The sequence below is a fragment of the Coregonus lavaretus genome (genome assembly GCF_964263955.1).
Source record: "Coregonus lavaretus genome assembly, chromosome: 6".
Classification (NCBI taxonomy): Eukaryota; Metazoa; Chordata; class Actinopteri; order Salmoniformes; family Salmonidae; genus Coregonus; species Coregonus lavaretus.
In genome coordinates this window covers 4,764,546-4,785,837 of record NC_139993.1, presented here as the reverse complement: position 1 = coordinate 4,785,837, position 21,292 = coordinate 4,764,546, and the positions used below count along the sequence as shown (strand labels likewise).

At 42.8% G+C, this 21,292-nt stretch overlaps 1 protein-coding gene across 1 annotated transcript; it reads right to left on the bottom strand.

The window, feature by feature from the left end:
* Positions 1-1,587: 1,587 nt before the first annotated feature.
* On the bottom strand, positions 1,588-5,561 carry LOC311130524 (keratin, type I cytoskeletal 19-like). The gene is made up of 8 exons (XM_084163286.1): positions 5,014-5,561; positions 4,425-4,507; positions 4,108-4,264; positions 3,772-3,933; positions 3,434-3,559; positions 2,233-2,453; positions 2,053-2,066; positions 1,588-1,949 (listed from the first exon to the last, which is right to left on the bottom strand). Exons 1-8 carry the CDS (start codon positions 5,479-5,481, stop codon positions 1,900-1,902), a joined length of 1,281 nt encoding a protein of 426 aa, XP_084019412.1. The 5' UTR covers positions 5,482-5,561; the 3' UTR covers positions 1,588-1,899.
* Between the last annotated feature and the right edge of the window lie 15,731 nt (positions 5,562-21,292).

Here is a 21,292-nt window from a genome sequence, read left to right as displayed (position 1 = left end):
GCTGGTAATTATTCAGTCGAATTAAATTAAATTAGATGTTATTACAGTCCAAGCCAATAAAATGTATTGTATTGTGTTGATTGACAAGGAAATGGTCCGGATCTGATTAACATTTGAAATGTCAATAGAAAAGACCAACCACATCAGTTCCAGGCGATCTGCCAGGTGATCAAAACAAACAAATTGTGGTTGCAGTTTTACAGCTATAAACAATAACACCTAAAGCTAATGTAAATTCCCCACAAACCCAAGCCTTGGGCTTTGTAAACAAGGCAGCAATTACAGTGTTTTAACAATCTGTATACAACAGGAAAATATGACATATGATGAGAGCAATTCAACATTTATTTTGACCACAATGTAAGTTAGGTGGTTATCCATCCCTTCTATGAACTCACCCCTATTCTACAAGCAAGAACAGTGTGTGTGTGTGTGTGTGTGTGTGTGTGTGTGTATGTGTGTGTGTGTGTGTCGGGGACGACGACGACAGCAGATTCACCAATATAACAACAATAGCAATAATAAGAACAGCCATTTAAAAGGATGTTATTTAGAAACCGGCCTGACTATGCATTTTTTATTCATGTATTGTGTGTGTGTGTGCACATATGTGGTGTGTTTGTGTGCAAGGATGTGTGTATGCGTGTGTCTGTGAGAAAGTGAGTGATTGCGTATTTGCAAACATGGTCCCCTTGTTTCATTTGCAGGAACTGCAGTTTCTAAATGTGCTAGTGATTCTGCTCCAATATCAACATTAGTCATCTCAGTATTCCACTAGAGTACGTCCACTATTCTCATTTAGGCATAGCATAGACAGAAACACCTACCTACCTGTCAAACATAAACATAGAATAGTGTGTTCACACAGAAACAGACACAGACAAGAACACACCCCTTGTTGCCCCCCCCCCCCCCCCCCCCCCCCCCCCCCCCCGTGCCCGACACTTCTGACTAGTTCCACTGTACTCAATCATCGTTCCACAGAGAGCAAAGTACAACACAGATACCAACCCTGTCAACAAAGACTTTCTTTGTTCAGCCGGTCAGTATTTACCTCCTCAGTCAATGTTTTTCCACTTGTCTCTAGGCAACACTGCCACTTGGTGAGTAGGAAACTCTGCATGTTGTGGCACTGTGTCGAAATGCTAAAGAATGTCTGAGGGCATAGATTAGTCGTCCAGTTGGGTGTGTCCCGACTCCCTCTTGAGGAGTAATTTTACCACACCCAGGGTCATATACTCCGTTCTGTGGTCACGGATCCTGCTCCCTGATCTTTTCTCCATTCAGTGGTGTTTGAGTGCACAAGCTGCAAGGCACACAAGACTTTCAGTAACCTTCAATGTCTCTCACATGTTATGTTTTCCACAGCTGAGTTTTCAGCCATTGTCCACAACATCCTGACCACCTCCTGACAACCCCGCTGTTATATCTAACACAGAGCCCCGAGAGTATTATGTGGTTGTCATGCTTTTTAATAAATACAGGCAACAGATAGGGGAAAAACAATACAGGCTTATAATAGTATGATAGTCAACTTTTCCAAAAGCTGTCTACCTTATTGAAATAATTTCAGCCACACAATAGCGATTCATATTCACCAGAACATTTATTTTCAGAAACAGGATGGTCAAACACACTCTGATAGCAAATCTTGTTCATTATTCCTACTTTCTCATCCTAATTCCACTTCCTGGAACTCTAGTAAGGCTTCCTATGATTGGCAGATATCTTAAAAACAGGTATATTATTGACCTATCAGGATGAGAGGCATTGCAGTGTTAATGGTACTCCTCAGGTATTTTATTTGACAGCTCTCCTCTTTAGTTGTAACAGTGTGTGGTGTTTGTGGGTGTGGGTGTGTTTCTGATAATATTATGCACTGCCAGCAGAGATGGACATCTAGCTGGAAGAGCGCACTGTGGTGGTTGTGAGTGTGGTTTTCGATCCCCCTGCAGAAAGAAAATGAGAACGTTACAACATGCTGATTACCTACTATTACAACCATCATATATTTTCATTATAAAGCCATTATATAAAATAGATGATATTTACCTGAGCCAACAGGTCTGAAAAGGCGGATGGTGAAAATAAATGGAAAAAATTAGTTGGAGTGGTAGCCATTTTGTATCTGTCTGAATGACTAACAATAATAACTATGACTACTATGATTATTTGGGCCATGTTAAATGTATGGACGTTTATGGCCATTTCCCATAGATTTGCAGTGTTTACCTGGACTCCTCCCCTTCCAGGAGGCCCCTGTAGGTGGCGATCTCCTGCTCCAGACGGGACTTGATGTCCAGCAGCATCTTGTAATCGTGGCCCTGCGTCTCGATGCTCTGGCGCACCCTGTTTAGCTCCTGTTCCAGCATGTTGATCTGGTTCTGGTAGCCCGAGAGCATGGCGCTGTAGCGGCCCTCTGTCTCTCTCAGTGTGTTCTCCAGAGCTCCTTTCTGTGTGGCGATAGAGGTGATACAGGGTCAGTAACAGGAAATGCAATTATAGAAATAATGAAAATAAACCTCAAACCAGACATAGTTATTGCACTAAATCAACTTTGATAAGCAAATGTCAACAAACTTCTGCTAATACACCATACCAAGACTATGTTGAGAGTTAACACAAATATGCCAGCGCCACTAAGCACAGCAAGGTCACTTCTTGGGGTGCTTATTTGAAATGAGATACTGAGTTCTATGTATTCCCAAAAAAGGAATTGCAGCAGATGTTTCTTTTCTTTAAATGACCTTTAGTGGAGGCTGCTTTGGGGAGGACGGCTCAAAATAATGGCTGGAACGGAGCTAATGGAATGGCTTCAAACACATAGAAACCATGTTTTTGATACCAGTCCACTGATTCTCCAGCCATTACCACGAGCCCATCCTCCCCAATTAAGGTGCCACCAACCTCCTGTGCTTTAGACCAAGATGGAATGTAGCCTTGTTACTGCAGCGGGATGGATTTAGATATATTTTCTGAGTTTGATAAGCCCCAGCTAAGTTCCCATGGGAGTTAGGCTCTAGCTCTTTCACTGCATTCCTTTGGAAACACTCATACTCTTGCTGTCTTCCAGAGAGGGTGCAGATGCCTTTAAAAAGCAGAAAACCTCTGCATAACCCTAACCTCCCCCGTGTCTACTAATCCCCCACTTTTAGCCTTTTTCCATTGCTTTCCCATTTTCCCTCTCCTACTCAATCTCTCTCCAAGTCCTCCCCCTTCTTCCCTCCCTCCTATCTCGTCAATCCCTTTCAACCATGCCCTCCTATCTCGCTCTTTCCCTCTGTTGAAAGAGAGAAACTAGACTCCAGAGGATTGATAATGAGAATGGTGAAAGAGAGTCAAATGTTGATTGTTGCCAAAAGTGGCATAAAGTTGTGTAAATTATGGCCCCTAAACTGTGGTCCGTTGTCAGATGTTAGTGATGCTGGCTCACCATGCTGAGCTGTGACTGCAGCTCGATCTCCAGGCCCTGCATGGTGCGTCTCAGGTCGTTGATCTCTGTCTTGGTCGTCTGGATGATCTCTGTGCTGGTGGCCACCTCCTTGGACAGGTTGGCTGACTGAAATACAAACAAACCAGGGCCGCCATTTTAATCCCACTGTAGCTAACATTCCTGATGAACTTACACCACCATCTTCAAATACATTACAGTTAATTACATATTGTTAATTACAGTTAATTACATATTTTGGTTTTGAAGATGTAATTACAAAAAATTAGCGTGGGAGACAGATGGGGAATTTTGGTGAGGTGTGCCATGGCGACGGTTACCTTGTCGTTGAACCATGCCTCCTGGTCGCGGCGGTGTTTGTCGATGATGCCCTCGTACTGGGTGCGGATCTCCTCCATCATCCTGGACATGTCCTGCTGGGGCGCCGCGTCCACCTCCACGTTCACTGTGCCGGTGAGTTGAGCACGCATGGCTGCCAGCTCCTGTGGAATCATGGGAAATGGAGTCACTCTCATCCCTCTTACTTTCTATCCAATGTTTCAAAACAATCCCCTGCCACTAACTTTCTCCTCTCTATTGTCACTGGGGTGTGTTTATATTGAATAACATCTCATCACTGCAATGGAAAAAAGGGAAAAAGGGAATTGCCCCCGCACCTCTACGTGGTTCTTCTTGAGGTAGGCCAGCTCATCCTGCAGACCCTCGATCTGCATCTCCAGGTCGGCCTTGGTCAGAGTGGTCTGGTCCAGCAGGCGACGCAGGTTCGCGATGTCAGCCTCCACCGACTGGCGCATCATCAGCTCATGCTCGAACCTGATTGGTTGGGAGAAAGGGAGGAAGTTATCATGAGACATTTGAATCCAAACTTGTAAATAAGACATGTACCTTTTGAGTGATTATTTGCTTGTTTGCCTCTTATAACCTAGTTTTGTAATAGCTGATACTATGGAGCTGATTGAGGAAGTGCCCTTACTTGGTCTGGAAGTCATCAGCAGCCAGTTTAGAGTTGTCAATCTGCAGCAGGATGTTGGCGTTGTTGCATGTGGCACCGTTGATCTAAAAGAAAACATGAAAGACTTTCATTGTTCACCATGGTAGAATCACAGTTAGTCAATTTGGAAGCTGATAGTATTTTGATACGCTATTGCATCTGTCGCAAAGCTTGTTGAATACACAAGGAGTTAACACTTCCTAAAAACCTAAATATGAATCTACCAGAAAAAGAAATCAGCCATTTGTAGCAGCTCCTGGAATGACCTTGTCACCTTCCTCCTTCAGATTGAACTCCTTTGCTTCATAGGTCTTAAATAGCCATCTTTTTTTAAAAATCTAATAATCTATAAATGTCAGTGACAGCTCATTGTTTTTCTAACCCTCTGTACTCTGATTAAAAACTATAAGTCAATCCTGAAGTATACTTTATGAATGTTGTGTTACTCATTCCTACATACAGTAAGCTGATTTTCCTTTCCCTAGTAGCCTGTCAGCACTGCCTACTTAACACTGCAAGATACGAAATGATGGATTTGATCAGCCAATAGCAGACGAGGTCAGCACACTACCTTGTCCTTCAGGTCGTTGATGATGGCCCAGTATTTGCTGTAGTCCCTCTCGGCGGCAGGCCCCTTCTTCTCATAATACTCCCTGATCTGAATCTCCAACTTGGAGTTGGCCTCCTCCAGCGAGCGCACCTTATCCAGGTAAGTGGACAGGCGGTCGTTCAGGTTCTGCATGGTGGCCTTCTCGTTCAGGTGGATGGCGCCGCCATCCAGGGCGCTGGACAGGTTGAAGCCGCCACCACCGCCGGATCCATAGCCGCCACCGAAGCCGGCCCCACCGCCGTACCCAGAGGAGACTGAGCGTACGGAGGAAGAGGAGATGCGGGTGCCACCGCCGGAACCACCTCCGTACACGCTGAAGGCCTTGGGGGCACTGGACACGTAGCCGACCCGGCTTGAGATGATGTTGGAGCCCCCGGAGAAGTTCATGGGGCCCCCACCGCTGGAGCTCTTGTACGAGTAGTAAGACATGCTGACTTGCTGGCTGCTGTAGGTCAGTGGAGTGGAGGAGAGAGGAGAGAGGACCGTTGTAGAGCTGGAGCCTCCAGGAGTGTGGAGTTGGACAGAGGGAGGCTGGCTCCTGATATAGTCTTAGCCCTGGGGCGGGCCTTGTGGAGGTGGGAGAGGAGAGGAGGAGAGAACAGGGAACGGACAGGGGGAGGAGAGGGTGACTTTACAACACTCTCCAATAGCCTTGGCACCGCCACAGTCTGTTTGCCTTTAAGGACCAGTGTTCAGTTTCCACCCTGTGAGGAAACTGTAATGGAATGCCTGTGTGTGTGATGTGTGCGGGGGAATGAGTGTGTGTGTGTGGTGTGTGTGTGTGTGTGGGGGGGGGGGGGGGTGAGTGTGTGTGTGTATGTGTGTGCCTGTGTGCCTTAATTACTAGAACTTTATGCCAGTCTATCAAACTATATCACTCTCTGTTATTTGCCAGTCGTTAGGTATACATTGTTGAAACATTGAAGTATCCCTTTTTTCCAAGCTAAAGTAAAGTGTTACCTGCCACACCTAAAGTAAACATCTTATTACAGGATAAGTGCTAAGCACACTGTATCTATCATTAAAACTGTGGGTGTCTTTCATTAAAGAAATGAAATGTATTGAAACCATTAAATGGTTATTCCAAGTTACCTACATTGGTACACAGACTGCTAAGATACTTCAGCATATTCAGCTGAAGACAGCAAATCAATGACCATTTTGCTTATTCGTCAGTGAGTGATGAAATGCATCTCAAACACGTGAACATACTGTATATCAAAAATTCAAAGCAATTCATCTACCCAGAAAGTGTTGGCATGCAGTCAATTACTATTGAGCACTTTATTGATTGAAACATCATCTATATGGTAGAAAACATGACTGCATGAAGACCCCCAGACCTCTATTGTTTTACATACTCTCAGCCTGGTCCTTTTAGGGGCCCATGTACGCGGCCCATTGTTCTCCATCTACTTCAAACATCCCCTTCAGCCCCATGGGCCGTGTCCTGTGTCTCTGTGTGTTAGTGTGTAGTGTGCTAGTGTGTGTGTGTGTCTTCTGTGTTAGTGAACTGAGACTCCCAGTACGGATGAAGTATGTTGTTTTTGGCCAGGGGGAGGTAGAGTGTATGATGAAGGACGATGAGGGAGAGAGAGCCTCGGGGGGGTTGTGACTGTGTGTGAGATCAGTCTTGGACACTGGCCAGCTCCCACCCCACATCTGGTATCAGCGTCAGAGAAACAGGGAGAGCAAGGAAGGGAATGGGTCCTCATACCTCATACAATCTCTAATAGGGTTGTGCCTGAGTTGGAGGGGGATGCATTCACTTTTTCTTCATACATGTGAGAGATTTTAGTAAATTCGAGGGAAAACCACTCCCTGAATGCAAACGAAGAAGAATTGCATGCAAAACTTTGCTGCAGAATAATCCAACAAACCATACAGCAGTATACCCATTACAGAGTGGCAGACTTTAGACATTGTGCAGACTGTGCAAGCTGTGAAGTGTAAGATTAGTTTTACTCTATAGTAGAAATTGAAACATCTCCAATGTAATTTTTATTCATTCATTAATTGAATTGCAGTAAATCTTCTGTATTCACTGGATTAAAAACAAATACAGAATATAGAATCAACCCTGGTTCTAGAAGTTTCTCTGGTTCATGGAAGTTTTCTACTCTTGCCCAACCCGGCCGGTGCCAGAACCTGGCCTTGGCACAGGTGGTGAGAAGTGGGCATACCGGGCAGATACCGGGCAGGTGAATCGTCTGGAGCAGCAAAATGATGCAGTCACTGACTCACACAGACACTTAAACAACCAACCCATTGTACCGTGTCACGTCGGAGCTTGCAACCTGTAAAAATCAACAGTGTGCCTGTTTTCATTTGCACTGAATTAATCTTTCACGTTTATAGAGGTGACCGGAAAACTTTCCCTACTGTGTAGAGTGTCTGATTTCCTGCCATAAAGATACTGTAGCGATTCTTATGAATATATATTGAGTCTCAATCGTAAATTGATAAGACAATAAGGTGATATTTGCTGATGAAAAGCATGTGATATAGCATTCTGTAAAAGGTGTGGCTGACCTAGCTGAACTCTACAATACAACTCTCTGTTTGAAGAGTATGGCAGCTACTGTAGTTATGGTGCTACTACGCATGGAATAATAACCCAAAAGATGTCCTTAGGTGTCGGGCATAAAACTGAATGAGGGTCCATTTATTTCACAATGCATTGAAACCATGTGTCGTTTCTGTGTGTTTCAGTGCAGCTAAAAACTGGAGATATCCTATCCTTACGTATTGATAACAAGCTGTAGGGTGAGCAATAATTTCACTGTAGTGTTCAAAGAATGACCCCAATCTAACTCTCATAAATAGTTCTACCTGGAAACAAAAATGTTCTAACTGGAACTAAAAAGGGTTCTACTATGGGGAAAGCCGAAGAACCCTTTTGGAAACCTTTTTTCTAAGAGTGTATGTTTATGATGCTTTATGCAAAAGTCTCAATGCAAAAGACTCAGGGCTCTATTCAATCTGTAAAGCTGAAGCGTTAGAGATTCCGCAATAGAAATTTAAAGGTAATTTCCGATTGAGCTGACATATGCAGCGTTTACTGTGAATGCAGTCTCCAATAAAAAGCAGGAACATTTCCTTTCAATTTTAATCACGCTGTAAAGCTGAACTTCCCCGATGCAGATTGAATAGAGCCCTCAATTTAGACTGAATTGACTCCACTTGCCTAGGCTAGAACTAAGCGCTTGACGTTTGTCTAAGGTGCACTCAAGTCTGGCTTTGTCTGAAAGGGGTTTAAATCAAATGAGTTAAGTCGTAGCTAAGAATGAGTCATTGTAGAAACACTACTCCACCCATGCACTCTTTCTTTCCCCATCCCCCTCTCTCTCCCCAGCCATACAGCTTAGTTAAACACAGGGGGATACAAAGGGAAGATAAGAACCCTTGAGAAATAGACTACCTTTGGAATGGGTGTTTTCGCCTGGGACTGAGGGAGTGCTTTAGGACAGTGTATGAGCCTTACTGACTGTCAATGTTATGAACTATGAACCGAGGGAATTATGGGGCAGGAAACGTACTTTTGGCATAACAACAAATACAAGGCATATTGTCTTGTGCTTTTTTCACGGTTTACACCTGTTAGTAGTGTTACGGTCTAAAGATCAATAGGTTTTCCTACTTGGTAAAATACCATATAACACCTGATTCAAATGACCTCCATTTAGTGGGTCCATGGAATCTGAGTCGTGCATTTATAGTGAATGAAAATGTAAATGTTGGTATGAGACACTTTCCTTTGTAATTCAATAGCCATTATCAATGATACCTCACTGTTTTATAAATATCCTAAATCAGATTATAGAACAGGCAATGGTTGAAATTGATGGAGAGATGGAAGGGGAATGGGTGTTGGTCTATACAGAAACTGCTCTCATCCCTTTTTTGTAAGTAGGGATGTGATTACTGTGATGTGAAATTTTGCCTTCGCTAGATTGAACAGAAAAAGGTGGTGGAAGTTAGTTCCACTCCGGAACTGCCCATGTCACGATCGTTTACTGAAGAAGACACGGACCAAGGCGCAGCGTGGTAAGCGTACATTTTTATTTATTTAACGTACTTAACTCACGAACAAAACAACAAACCAAACGATACGTGAAGTCCTAGGTTAACACCAAAACAAACCTTACGGAACAAGATCCCACAAATTAACTAGTGCAAAACAGGCTGCCTAAGTATGGTCCCCAATCAGAGACAACGAGCTACAGCTGTCTCTGATTGGGAACCACCCTGGCCAACATAGATCAACACGATCTAGAAACAAAAACATAGAAAACAAAACATAGAAAATCCACACCCTGGCTCAACATATAAGAGTCCCCAGAGCCAGGGCATGACAGCCCATAATTACCCTTACCGAAAAAAACTGGCTTCTGGCAAACAGTTGTGGCAAATATTTGGCCAATTTGTCACCAATCTGCCATATTTTGTAATCTGTCATATCTTGTCATCTGTCATAATTTCACATGCCAATTAGTTTTGTGGCAAACTGATGCAGCAAATTTGTGGTGACTTGAGAACTTCTGGCAAACAATTCTGGGAAATTCTACTGTTTGCTGCAAACTCATTATGAATATGCAAGGATTCATAACAACATTGAAATGTCGTATCTACATAAACCAAATCACATAACTTTAAATGAACTTGCTTCTCACAGAGAAAACTAAAACTGTACTTAGTCCCCTCCTGTACTCCCTGTTCACCCACGACTGCATGGCCACACACGACTCCAACACCATCATCAAGTTTGCAAATGACACTACGTTGGTAGGCCTGATCACCGACGGCAATGAGTCAGCCTACAGGGAGGAGGTCAGTGTGCTTAGCAGTGTTGTGCCAGGACAACAAACTCTCCCTCAACGTCAGTAAGACCAAGGAGCTGATTGTGAAGTATAGGAGAAAGAGGGGAGAGCACGCCCCCATCCACATCAACGGGGCTGTAGTGAAGCGGGTCGAGAGCTTCAAGTTCCTTGGCATCCACATCACTAAGGACTGAACATGGTCCACACACACCTGCACAGTCGTGAAGAGGGCACAGCAGCGCCTCTTCCCCCTCAGTTGGCTGAAAATATTTGGCATGGGCCCTCGGATCCTCAAAAAGTTATAAAGCGGCACCATCGAGAGCATCTTCATTGGCTGCATCACCTCTTGGTATGGCAAATGCACCGCCCTTGACCACAAAGCACTACAGAGGGTGCTGCGAACAGCCCAGTACATCAGGGCCGAGCTCCCTGCCATCCAGGACCTCTATACCTCAAACCATAGACTGTTCACTCTGCTACCGTCCAGCAAATGTTACCGGAGCATCGGCCCTCTGACCAACAGGCTCCGAGACAGCTTCTACCACCAAGCCATAAGACTGCAAAAAAGCCCTACTGCTAAATAGTCAATTAATGGTACCCGAACTATCTTGCATTGACCCAACACACACTCACTAGACTATATATGCAAACCATATACACACTCACACATACTACATTGACACTCCCACACAAAACCCACACACATTCACATACACTACGTACGCCCACACACACATTACACACACACGCACACTCACACTTTTACACTCATAATTTGCTGCTGCTACTCTGTTCTTTATTTTACTCGTATTATTATCTATCCTGATGTGTAGTCACTTTACCCTGCCTTTATATACATATCTACCTCAAATACCTCGTACCTCTGCACATTGATCTGGTACTGGTACTCCCTGTGCATTTTATATTATTCCTCGTGTTACTATTACATTTTTAAACTCTGCATTGTTGGGAAGGGCTCGTAAGCAAGCATTTCACGGTAAAGTCTACACTAGTTGTATTCGGCGCATGTGACAAATAATATTTGATTTGATAGCTATCACATCAATTGTGCAAAATATGATAGCTAATGTTAGCTAGCTAGCTAAGCGCTAACCAGCTAGCTAAGGCTAGCCACTACTAACGTTAGCTAGCTAGCAAGTCAGTGGTGCTGACAGATTGAAACTGATATAGCAACAAAATGTGTTTCACTCTATCCCATAAAACATGACATTGCTAACCAGGCATCAATTAGCTAACATAAGTTTAGTAGGAAGTTTAATTAATAAGTTAGGCACTAATCGGACAACTTTAGTAGGCAGCTAGATAGTCCGGGTCGATATTCACGTAACAATAAGGAATACCCCTCGACAACGCCCACAAATTGGGGAAAACAAACATTCTTTCCCAATGACCCCCAGTGTAAAAGAGCCAACTTCGTCGTAGATCTTTTGTTATACAGAAATAACAAAACAAAACAAAGTTGCGGTGTCGTTCAAGTGAGGGAAAAAAGTATTTGATCCCCTGCTGATTTTGTACGTTTGCCCACTGACAAAGAAATTATCAGTCTATAATTTTAATGGTAGGTTTATTTGAACAGTGAGAGACAGAATAACAACAAAAAAATCCAGAAAAACGCATGTCAAAAATGTTATAAATTGATTTGCATTTTAATGAGGGAAATAAGTATTTGACCCCTCTGCAAAATATGACTTAGTACTTGGTGACAAAACCCTTGTTGGCAATCACAGAGGTTAGACGTTTCTTGTAGTTGGCCACCAGGTTTGCACACATCTCAGGAGGGATTTTGTCCCACTCCTCTTTGCAGATCTTCTCCAAGTCATTATGGTTTCGAGGCTGACGTTTGGCAACTTGAACCTTCAGCTCCCTCCACAGAATTTCTATGGGATTAAGGTCTGGAGACTGGCTAGGCCACTCCAGGACCTTAATGTGCTTCTTCTTGAGCCACTCCTTTGTTGCCTTGGCCGTGTGTTTTCGGTCATTGTCATGCTGGAATATCCATCCACGACCCATTTTCAATGCCCTGGCTGAGGGAAGCAGGTTCTCACCCAAGATTTGACGGTACATGGCCCTGTCCATCGTCCCTTTCATGCGGTGAAGTTGTCCTGTCCCCTTGGCAGAAACACCAACAAAGCATAATGTTTCCACCTCCATGTTTGATGGTGGGGATGGTGTTCTTGGGGTCATAGGCAGCATTCCTCCTCCTCCAAACACGGCGAGTTGAGTTGATGCCAAAGAGCTCCATTTTGGTCTCATCTGCCCACAACACTTTCACCCAGTTCTCCTCTGAATCATTCAGATGTTCATTGGCAAACTTCAGACGGGCATGTATATGTGCTTTCTTGAGTAGGGGGACCTTGCGGGCACTGCAGGATTTCAGTCCTTCACGGCGTAGTGTGTTACCAATTGTTTTCTTGGTGACTATGGTCCCAGCTGCCTTGAGATCATTGACAAGATCCTTCCGTGTAGTTCTGGGCTGATTCCTCACCGTTCTCATGATCATTGCAACTCCACGAGGTGAGATCTTGCATGAAGCCCCAGGCCGAGGGAGATTGACAGGTCTTTTGTGTTTCTTCCTTTTGCGAATTATCGCACCAACTGTTGTCACCTTCTCACCAAGCTGCTTGGCGATGGTCTTGTAGCCCATTCCAGCCTTGTGTAGGTCTACAGTCTTGTCCCTGACATCCTTGGAGAGCTCTTTGGTCTTGGCCATGGTGGAGAGTTTGGAATCTGATTGATTGATTGCTTCTGTGGACAGGTGTCTTTTAAACAGGTAACAAACTGAGATTAGGAGCACTCCCTTTAAGTGTGTGCTCCTAATCTCAGCTCGTTACCTGTATAAAAGACACCTGGGAGCCAGAAATCTTTCTGATTGAGAGGGGGTCAATAACTTATTCCCCTCATTAAAATGCAAATCAATTTACAGTGGGGGAAAAAAGTATTTAGTCAGCCACCAATTGTGAAAGTTCTCCCACTTAAAAAGATGAGAGAGGCCTGTAATTTTCATCATAGGTACACGTCAACTATGACAGACAAAATGAGGGGAAAAAATCCAGAAAATCACATTGTAGGATTTTTTATGAATTTATTTGCAAATTATGGTGGAAAATAAGTATTTGGTCAATAACTAAAGTTTCTCAATACTTTGTTATATACCCTTTGTTGGCAATGACACAGGTCAAATGTTTTCTGTAAGTCTTCACAAGGTTTTCACACACTGTTGCTGGTATTTTGGCCCATTCCTCCATGCAGATCTCCTCTAGAGCAGTGATGTTTTGGGGCTGTCGCTGGGCAACACGGACTTTCAACTCCCTCCAAAGATTTTCTATGGGGTTGAGATCTGGAGACTGGCTAGGCCACTCCAGGACCTTGAAATGCTTCTTACGAAGCCACTCCTTCGTTGCCCGGGCGGTGTGTTTGGGATCATTGTCATGCTGAAAGACCCAGCCACGTTTCATCTTCAATGCCCTTGCTAATGGAAGGAGGTTTTCATTCAAAATCTCACGATACATGGCCCCATTCATTCTTTCCTTTACACGGATCAGTCGTCCTGGTCCCTTTGCGGAAAAACAGCCCCAAAGCATGATGTTTCCACCCCCATGTTTCACAGTAGGTATGGTGTTCTTTGGATGCAACTCAGCATTCTTTGTCCTCCAAACACGAAGAGTTGAGTTTTTACCAAAAAGTTATGTTTTGGTTTCATCTGACCATATGACATTCTCCCAATCCTCTTCTGGATCATCCAAATGCACTCTAGCAAACTTCAGACGGGCCTGGACATGTACTGGCTTAAGCAGGGGGACACGTCTGGCACTGCAGGATTTGAGTCCCTGGCGGCGTAGTGTGTTACTGATGGTAGGCTTTGTTACTTTGGTCCCAGCTCTCTGCAGGTCATTCACTAGGTCCCCCTGTGTGGTTCTGGGATTTTTGCTCACCGTTCTTGTGATCATTTTGACCCCACGGGGTGAAATCTTGCGTGGAGCCCCAGATCGAGGGAGATTATCAGTGGTCTTGTATGTCTTCCATTTCCTAATAATTGCTCCCACAGTTGATTTCTTCAAACCAAGCTGCTTACCTATTGCAGATTCAGTCTTCCCAGCCTGGTGCAGGTCTACAATTTTGTTTCTGGTGTCCTTTGACAGCTCTTTGGTCTTGGCCATAGTGGAGTTTGGAGTGTGACTGTTTGAGGTTGTGGACAGGTGTCTTTTATACTGATAACAAGTTCAAACAGGTGCCATTAATACAGGTAACGAGTGGAGGACAGAGGAGCCTCTTAAAGAAGAAGTTACAGGTCTGTGAGAGCCAGAAATCTTGCTTGTTTGTAGGTGACCAAATACTTATTTTCCACCATAATTTGCAAATAAATTCATAAAAAATCCTACAATGTGATTTTCTGGATTTTTTCCCTCATTTTGTCTGTCATAGTTGACGTGTACCTATGATGAAAATTACAGGCCTCTCATCTTTTTAAGTGGGAGAACTTGCACAATTGGTGGCTGACTAAATACTTTTTTTCCCCCACTGTATAACATTTTTAACCTGCGTTTTTCTGGATTTTGTTGTTGTTATTCTGTCTCTCACTGTTCAAATAAACCTACCATTAAAATTATAGACTGATCATTTCTTTGTCAGTGGGCAAAAATACTTTTTTCCCTCACTGTACATGTAACCAGGTCAAAAATCATGACCTAAGGTTCGCAATGCTCCCACATAGGAAATAGAGCCTGCAAGAAGAGCCCTCTGGCTTCAGGCTATTTGGCGTGGGAGAGTGGGAAATGTGGGGACCCGGTGTCCAAGTAGGCTACACATAGCCATGTGTGTGGTTAAACATTGAATCACAGGTAAGACATTTAACTTGTTTAGTATAGTTTGTTTGTAACTCCACTCACTACTTGTAGCTGTATAGTGGAAGAAATCCTCTGCCGATCTGTTTGCCACTAGTGACAATAAATATGATTGTTGCCAAAGGTTTGCCACAGATTTGCCAGTAGTGGCAAATATTTGAAAACGTTCTGGCAACATTTTGTGGCACACTTTAGTTTGCAGCAAATTTACCACAAATTTGCAGGAAGTTTGCCACAACAAATTATTTTTTGTAAGGACACACACCGTTTTCCTCAAATAAAACAGTTTACTGTTCTGTATATCGCTTCTACCCATCTATCTCTAGTATGTACTGTATCTCTCTATGGCATGGCCCGAACCAGGGGCCAGTATTCAAAAAACGTAGATTAGGAGTAGGAGTAGTAGAATTAGGAACGCTGATCTAGGACCAGTTTTTCCCTTTAGATCACAATGGATAGGATTATATGATTATATGAGATGCTTTGTGAATATGGGCCCTGGTTACTATTTATTTACAACTTGGCTGCCATGGTGATTGCACCTGATCACATAGTACCAGAAGGTGAATATCTCATCATAGGGCGTGAGTGTTTTCCTTACTCATGCTTGAACGTCTCCTTGTCTATTGTTGAAGTCTGGATCGGCTGGATTCCTATCGTGAGTACAAACGGATACAGTCTCACAGTGTTGTTGTCATCAACCACAACAACAAATGACACAGTGAGAGCTGATGGCCGGTACACCGTTCCCATGCCTGTCACACGCCTGCAATTGCCTGTTCCTTAATCTCTGAGTGACAGGTGAAGTTGTTAAATATGTTTGGGCTGCAGCATTGAAATCCTTGACTTTTTTACAGACACCTTGACTTTTTCCACATTTTGTTACGTTACAGCCCTATTCTAAAATGGATTTTTTTTTAAATAATCCTCAGCAATCTACACACAATACCCCATAATGACAAAGTGAAAACAAGCTTTTAGAAATTCTTGCAAATGTATACAAAATTAAATACAGAAATACATTATTTACATAAGTATTCAGAACCTTTGCTGTGAGACTCGAAATTGAGCTCATGTGCATCCTGTTTCCATTGATCTTCCTTGAGATGTTTCTACAACTTAATTGGAGTCCACCTGTGGTAAATTCAATTGATTGGACATGATTTGGAAAGGCCCACACCTGTCTATATAAGGTCCCACAGTTGACAGCGCATGTCAGAGCAAAAACCAAGCCATGATGTCGAAGGAATTGTCCGTAGAAGATTGTGTCGAGGCACAGATCTGGGGAAGGGTACCAAAACATTTCTGTAGCATTGAAGGTCCCCAAGGACACAGTGGCCTCCATCATTCTTAAATGAAAGAAGTTTGGACCCACCAAGACTCTTCCTAGAGCTGGCTGCCCGGCCAAACTGAGAAATCGGGGGAGAAGGGCCTTGGTCAGGGATGTGACCAAGAACCCGATGGTCACTGACAGATCCAGAGTTCCTCTGTGGAGATGGGAGAACCTTCCAGAAGGACAACCATCTCTGCAGCACTCCACCAATCAGGAGTGCTCCCCCCACCATGATTCACCGTAGGGATGGTGCCAGGTTTCCTCCAGACGTGACGCTTGGCATTCAGGCTGAAGCATTCAATCTTGTTTCTTGTGGTCTGAGGGTTTTTAGGTGCATTTTGGCAAACTCCAAGGGGCTGTCATGTGCCTTTTACTGAGGAGTGGCTTCCGTCTGGCCACTACCATAAAGGCCTGATTGGTGGAGTGCTGCAAAGATGGTTGTCCTTCTGGAAGGTTCTTCCATCTTTACAGAGGAACTCTAGAGCTCTGTCAGAGTGACCATCGGTGTTCTTGGTCACCTCCCTGACCAAGGCCCTTCAATGCTGCAGAAATCTTTTGGTACCCTTCCCCAGATTTTTGCCACGACACAATCCTGTCTTTGATCTCTACGGACAATTCCTTCAACCTCATGGCTTGGTTTTTGCTCTGACATGCACTGTCAACTGTGGGATCTTATGTAGACAGGTGTGTGCCTTTCCAAATCATGTCCAATCAATTTACCACAGGTGGACTCCAGTCAAGTTGTAGAAACATCTAAAGGATGATCAATGGAAACAGGAGGCACCTGAGCTCAATTTCGAGTCTCATAGTAAAGGGTCTGAATACTTATGTAAATAAGGTATTTTCATTTTTTTTATACATTTGCAAACTGTTTTCACTTTGTCATTATGGGGTATTGTGTGTAGATTGATGAGGATTTGAATTTTTTAAATCAATTTTAGAATAAGTCTGTAACGTAACAAAATGTGGTTTGAAGTCAAGGGGTCTGAATACTTTCTCAAGGCACTGTATGCTACTCTGTGATAATGGTAGAATAATATGATTATGTGGGTACACATATCACATTTTTTTATGCCTAAAATGTTATCCCAGGGCTACAGACAGTACATTGGCACAAAGCATAGAGAGATTTAATTTGGATCTGTTCTTTTCATTGCACTGTATCAACAGAGACAGAGTGCCAGTGTTGTCTGGCCCTAAATCCTTCGTCACCTATCTACATCCATACAGATAAATCTCTATGGCCACACCCTACTGCAAGTCAACCTGATATAACATAATACCTGTGGAGATAGTGCACACTCTAGTGGTAGCAGAGAGGGACATCAAAACCACTGAACCTTCCAGATCATATCACAACTGTTGCGTAATCATTGACGGAAGTAAAGTCTATAATCCAAAGCACATCCTTTTTTTATTTTGCCAAGTGGGACATGATCCTTGATCATGATTGTTTTGTTACCTGGATCAACAATACAATACCAACAGGGTATAAGTTTGGCTCCTGGATGCTGATTGGCTGAAAGCTGAGGTATATGAGACAATATACCATGGGTATGAGGCAAAACTACTTGTTTACTGGTCTAATTACGTTGGTAACCTGTTTATAATAGCAATAAGGCACCTTGGAGGTTTGTGGTATACAGTGGCGACCCGTCATTCAGAGCCCCACCTGTTTTGAGCGCCACCTGTTTATAAAAAAAAAATATATATATATAATTTATTTAGCCTGTTTTGCGTTAATACGTGTGACATATCAGTTTGCAAACAATGTAAAAAAATATATAATTGATTTAATAAAGCCGCATACACACATGGTCTTTTTTGCTTTCTTGAGTAAAACAGCTCCAAAATGCAGGTGTTTCAGCCTAGCTCAGTGCTTTCTGTGGTGGTGGGGCAGCCAGCGGAAAATACGGAGCGTAGGGGTTGGTAATGTTCTCTAGTTGCGCCGTGATTGGCTCAGTGTTCTGTCACTCATGGGGACAGTATGTCACCGCAAAATCTACGTGGATAGCTCGAAAATTCAAGCCCCTTGGGTGCTGCCATAGAGTTACATTAGAAGTGCCCATCCAAGAAGGCTCAAGGTCATTGGCCACAGATAAAATGATGTCAAATCACGTTATATCTACCGTAGCTTTGATTGGACTGATCATGTCAACATCATACTTGAAAATCTCAGCTAGCAAGCTAGACAAGTAGTCATCATCATGAATCACGTCGACAATCTACTGGCAAATCCTTTCATTTTCAATCCTTGTCATATGAAGAGAAGTTATAGATAAAACGTATCGGTGCTCATCGGCCATTGGACATAGACATTACACAACAAGTTGGAAATTGCAAATTCAACAATGAGTGGTTTGGAAAGAATCAGTGGCTAACTGCAAGCATTGCAAAACAACCACTAGACTGCTATTCAGTGGAGTGGGTGTGTGGTCCAAGTCTGGGTTTAAGGGTCTCTTTTCCAAGCTTAAAAGGATATACATTCACATGCCATTGGCCAGAAAGGTTTGAATACATTGGCCATGCTGTCAATCCAGCATGGCTTCTGCCACGTTTAAAACAACTGGAAACTCGGAACTGGGAAATCTCAGACTTCAGGGAATTCAAGACACTGATGGTTACTGATGGTAGGCTTTGTTACTTTGGTCCCAGCTCTCTGCAGGTCATTCAATAGGTCCCCCCGTGTGGTTCTGGGATTTTTGCTCACCGTTCTTGTGATCATTTTGACCCCACGGGGTGAGATCTTGCGTGGAGCCCCAGATCGAGGGAGATTATCAGTGGTCTTGTATGTCTTCCATTTCCTAATAATTGCTCCCACAGTTGATTTCTTCAAACCAAGCTGCTTACCTATTGCAGATTCAGTCTTCCCAGCCTGGTGCAGGTCTACAATTTTGTTTCTGGTGTCCTTTGACAGCTCTTTGGTCTTGGCCATAGTGGAGTTTGGAGTGTGACTGTTTGAGGTTGTGGACAGGTGTCTTTTATACTGATAACAAGTTCAAACAGGTGCCATTAATACAGGTAACGAGTGGAGGACAGAGGAGCCTCTTAAAGAAGAAGTTACAGGTCTGTGAGAGCCAGAAATCTTGCTTGTTTGTAGGTGACCAAATACTTATTTTCCACCATAATTTGCAAATAAATTAATAAAAAATCCTACAATGTGGTTTTCTGGATTTTTTGAAAATTACAGGCCTCTCTCATCTTTTTAAGTGGGAGAACTTGCACAATTGGTGGCTGACTAAATAAAAAATTTCCCCACTGTATTGTTTAGTGTTGTGTTGTGTAGTGGCTTTGCTGGCATGCATCTAAAATATATATTTTTTGTTTGGCCCACCAAGATTTACATGCTAAAATCGCCACTGGTGGTATATGACCATCGTACTGTTCCATCGGGCTGTATCCAGGCACTCAAGTTTGCGACGTGCATAAGAACAGCCCTTAGCCCTGGTATATTGGCCATACACAACAACCCCTCGGGCTTTATTGCTTAAGTATAGTTCAACCTGAATAGTAATTAGGCTACAAAAATAATGATTACATCTAGATTGAAGTGGTGGTTGAATAAAAGGCTAATTAGGCTTCCTGATAATTACATGACATAATTACATCATTACATCATTATATAATTACATCATTACATAATTACATTACATCATTACAAACAGCAATAACTATTTGGTTGTTTTGTGATTCATTTAAAAAAGCACCACCTGCAAGGCAGGTTTTTTCTGGTTAACACAGAACATATTACAAACATATTACAAACACAACAGTGGTCAAATATGTTTTTGTGAACGTGACAACATCTGTGACTCCATGGATTAGATTTGTGACCAGCATTTTACATATTTGTGACTTGCATTACATTTGTGAGTTGCTCCACATATTTGTCAGTTGTGTTTTATGGATCAGTTTGTGCAGATTTAAGATATGGCATTCAGATGCATAAAAATGAGATAAAAATGAATATATCACAATTACTTTTAGAAATGCATCTGTTTGATATCCTAGCTTCCTTTCTTTCCTATCTTAATGTCCTCCTTTCCTTAATCCTTTCCTCCCCTCTTTTGCTTTCCTACCTCTCTTTCCTTTCCTCCTGTCCTAGGTCCCTTTCCTTTCCTTGCTCCCTTTCCTTCCTTAGCTTATTTTCCTCTCCTCCTTTCCTATATATTTTCCCTCCTTTCCTAACTTCCTTTCTTCCTTTCCTTGCTCCTTATCTCCATGTGTATGCTTGCTCATAATTATAATCACAAACAAATATTTTTAAAATAATGTCTAATTGATGATAAAAGATTTCCAGCAGGAAATGCAAACTTGTAGAGTTTTTTAGGTTTAAAAATGCTTCTAAAGTTTGTAATTTCCACTTTAAAATGACTTGATTTGCCCTAATGAAAAATGGATCAATCCCCTCCAAAAAGTCCCATTAATTATAATCCACATAATAATTCACATTTCCTGTTGCTGCAGGATTATTTTCCTGCTGTAGCAAACTGTCTCAAAATCAGATCCTACATCAGTACTTCCCAACAGACTGAACAACTTTCACCCCCTGAACTCCCACTCTTGCCTAGAAATATAGGAACAGAAACAAAAAAACATGTCATAGAATATACTGTATACATGTATGAATTTGGGTTTGTACCCTAGCACAAAGCAAAATGTGATTTAACTTACATAAAAAATGTTTCTAAGTTTCAAATCTACAGCCCTTATTAATGTCTCAGCCCAAACTGCATTCCCTTATCTTGTCAAGCTGGAAACAGGTGCACATAGCTTTCCTGTGTGACAGATTGAACAGATCAGAGCTGCTGGAGATAGATCAAAATGACTTGTTACACAATGATGCTTTGATGTAGAACACATTAATAAAATCATATCAACTTTTTGTCTGCAAGCTGCCTTTCTTTGGTAGGTCAATGCACTAAACGGCTTTGGAATCACTTTAAAGGGATAGCTTTAACTTTCACATCACATTCGGTAACATTTATCAACTTCATAATCACAGTCTTTTGTGATTCACTCAGCGGAGTAACTCTGTGTTAGATATTGGGGAGTATTAAATCTGGTGGGGGGTCTGGGGGTTCTCCCCCGATTTTATAGAAATGTTTTAATGCATTTTGCTTACTTATCTGCTAACCCTCCATGACATGCATCTAGAGTGATCAAGTTTGCAGACGACACAGCAGTAGTAGGCTTGATTACCAACAATGACGAGACAGCCTACA

Coding starts and splice junctions, on each gene's coding strand:
- LOC311130524 (XM_084163286.1), bottom strand. CDS start 5,481: ATGTCTTACTACTCGTACAAGAGCTCCAGCGGTGGGGGCCCCATGAAC. Junction 4,265..4,424: donor GCTGATGACTTCCAGACCAA/GTAAGGGCACTT, acceptor CCAACCAATCAG/GTTCGAGCATGAGCTGATGA. Junction 2,454..3,433: donor TGCAGTCACAGCTCAGCATG/GTGAGCCAGCAT, acceptor ATCGCCACACAG/AAAGGAGCTCTGGAGAACAC.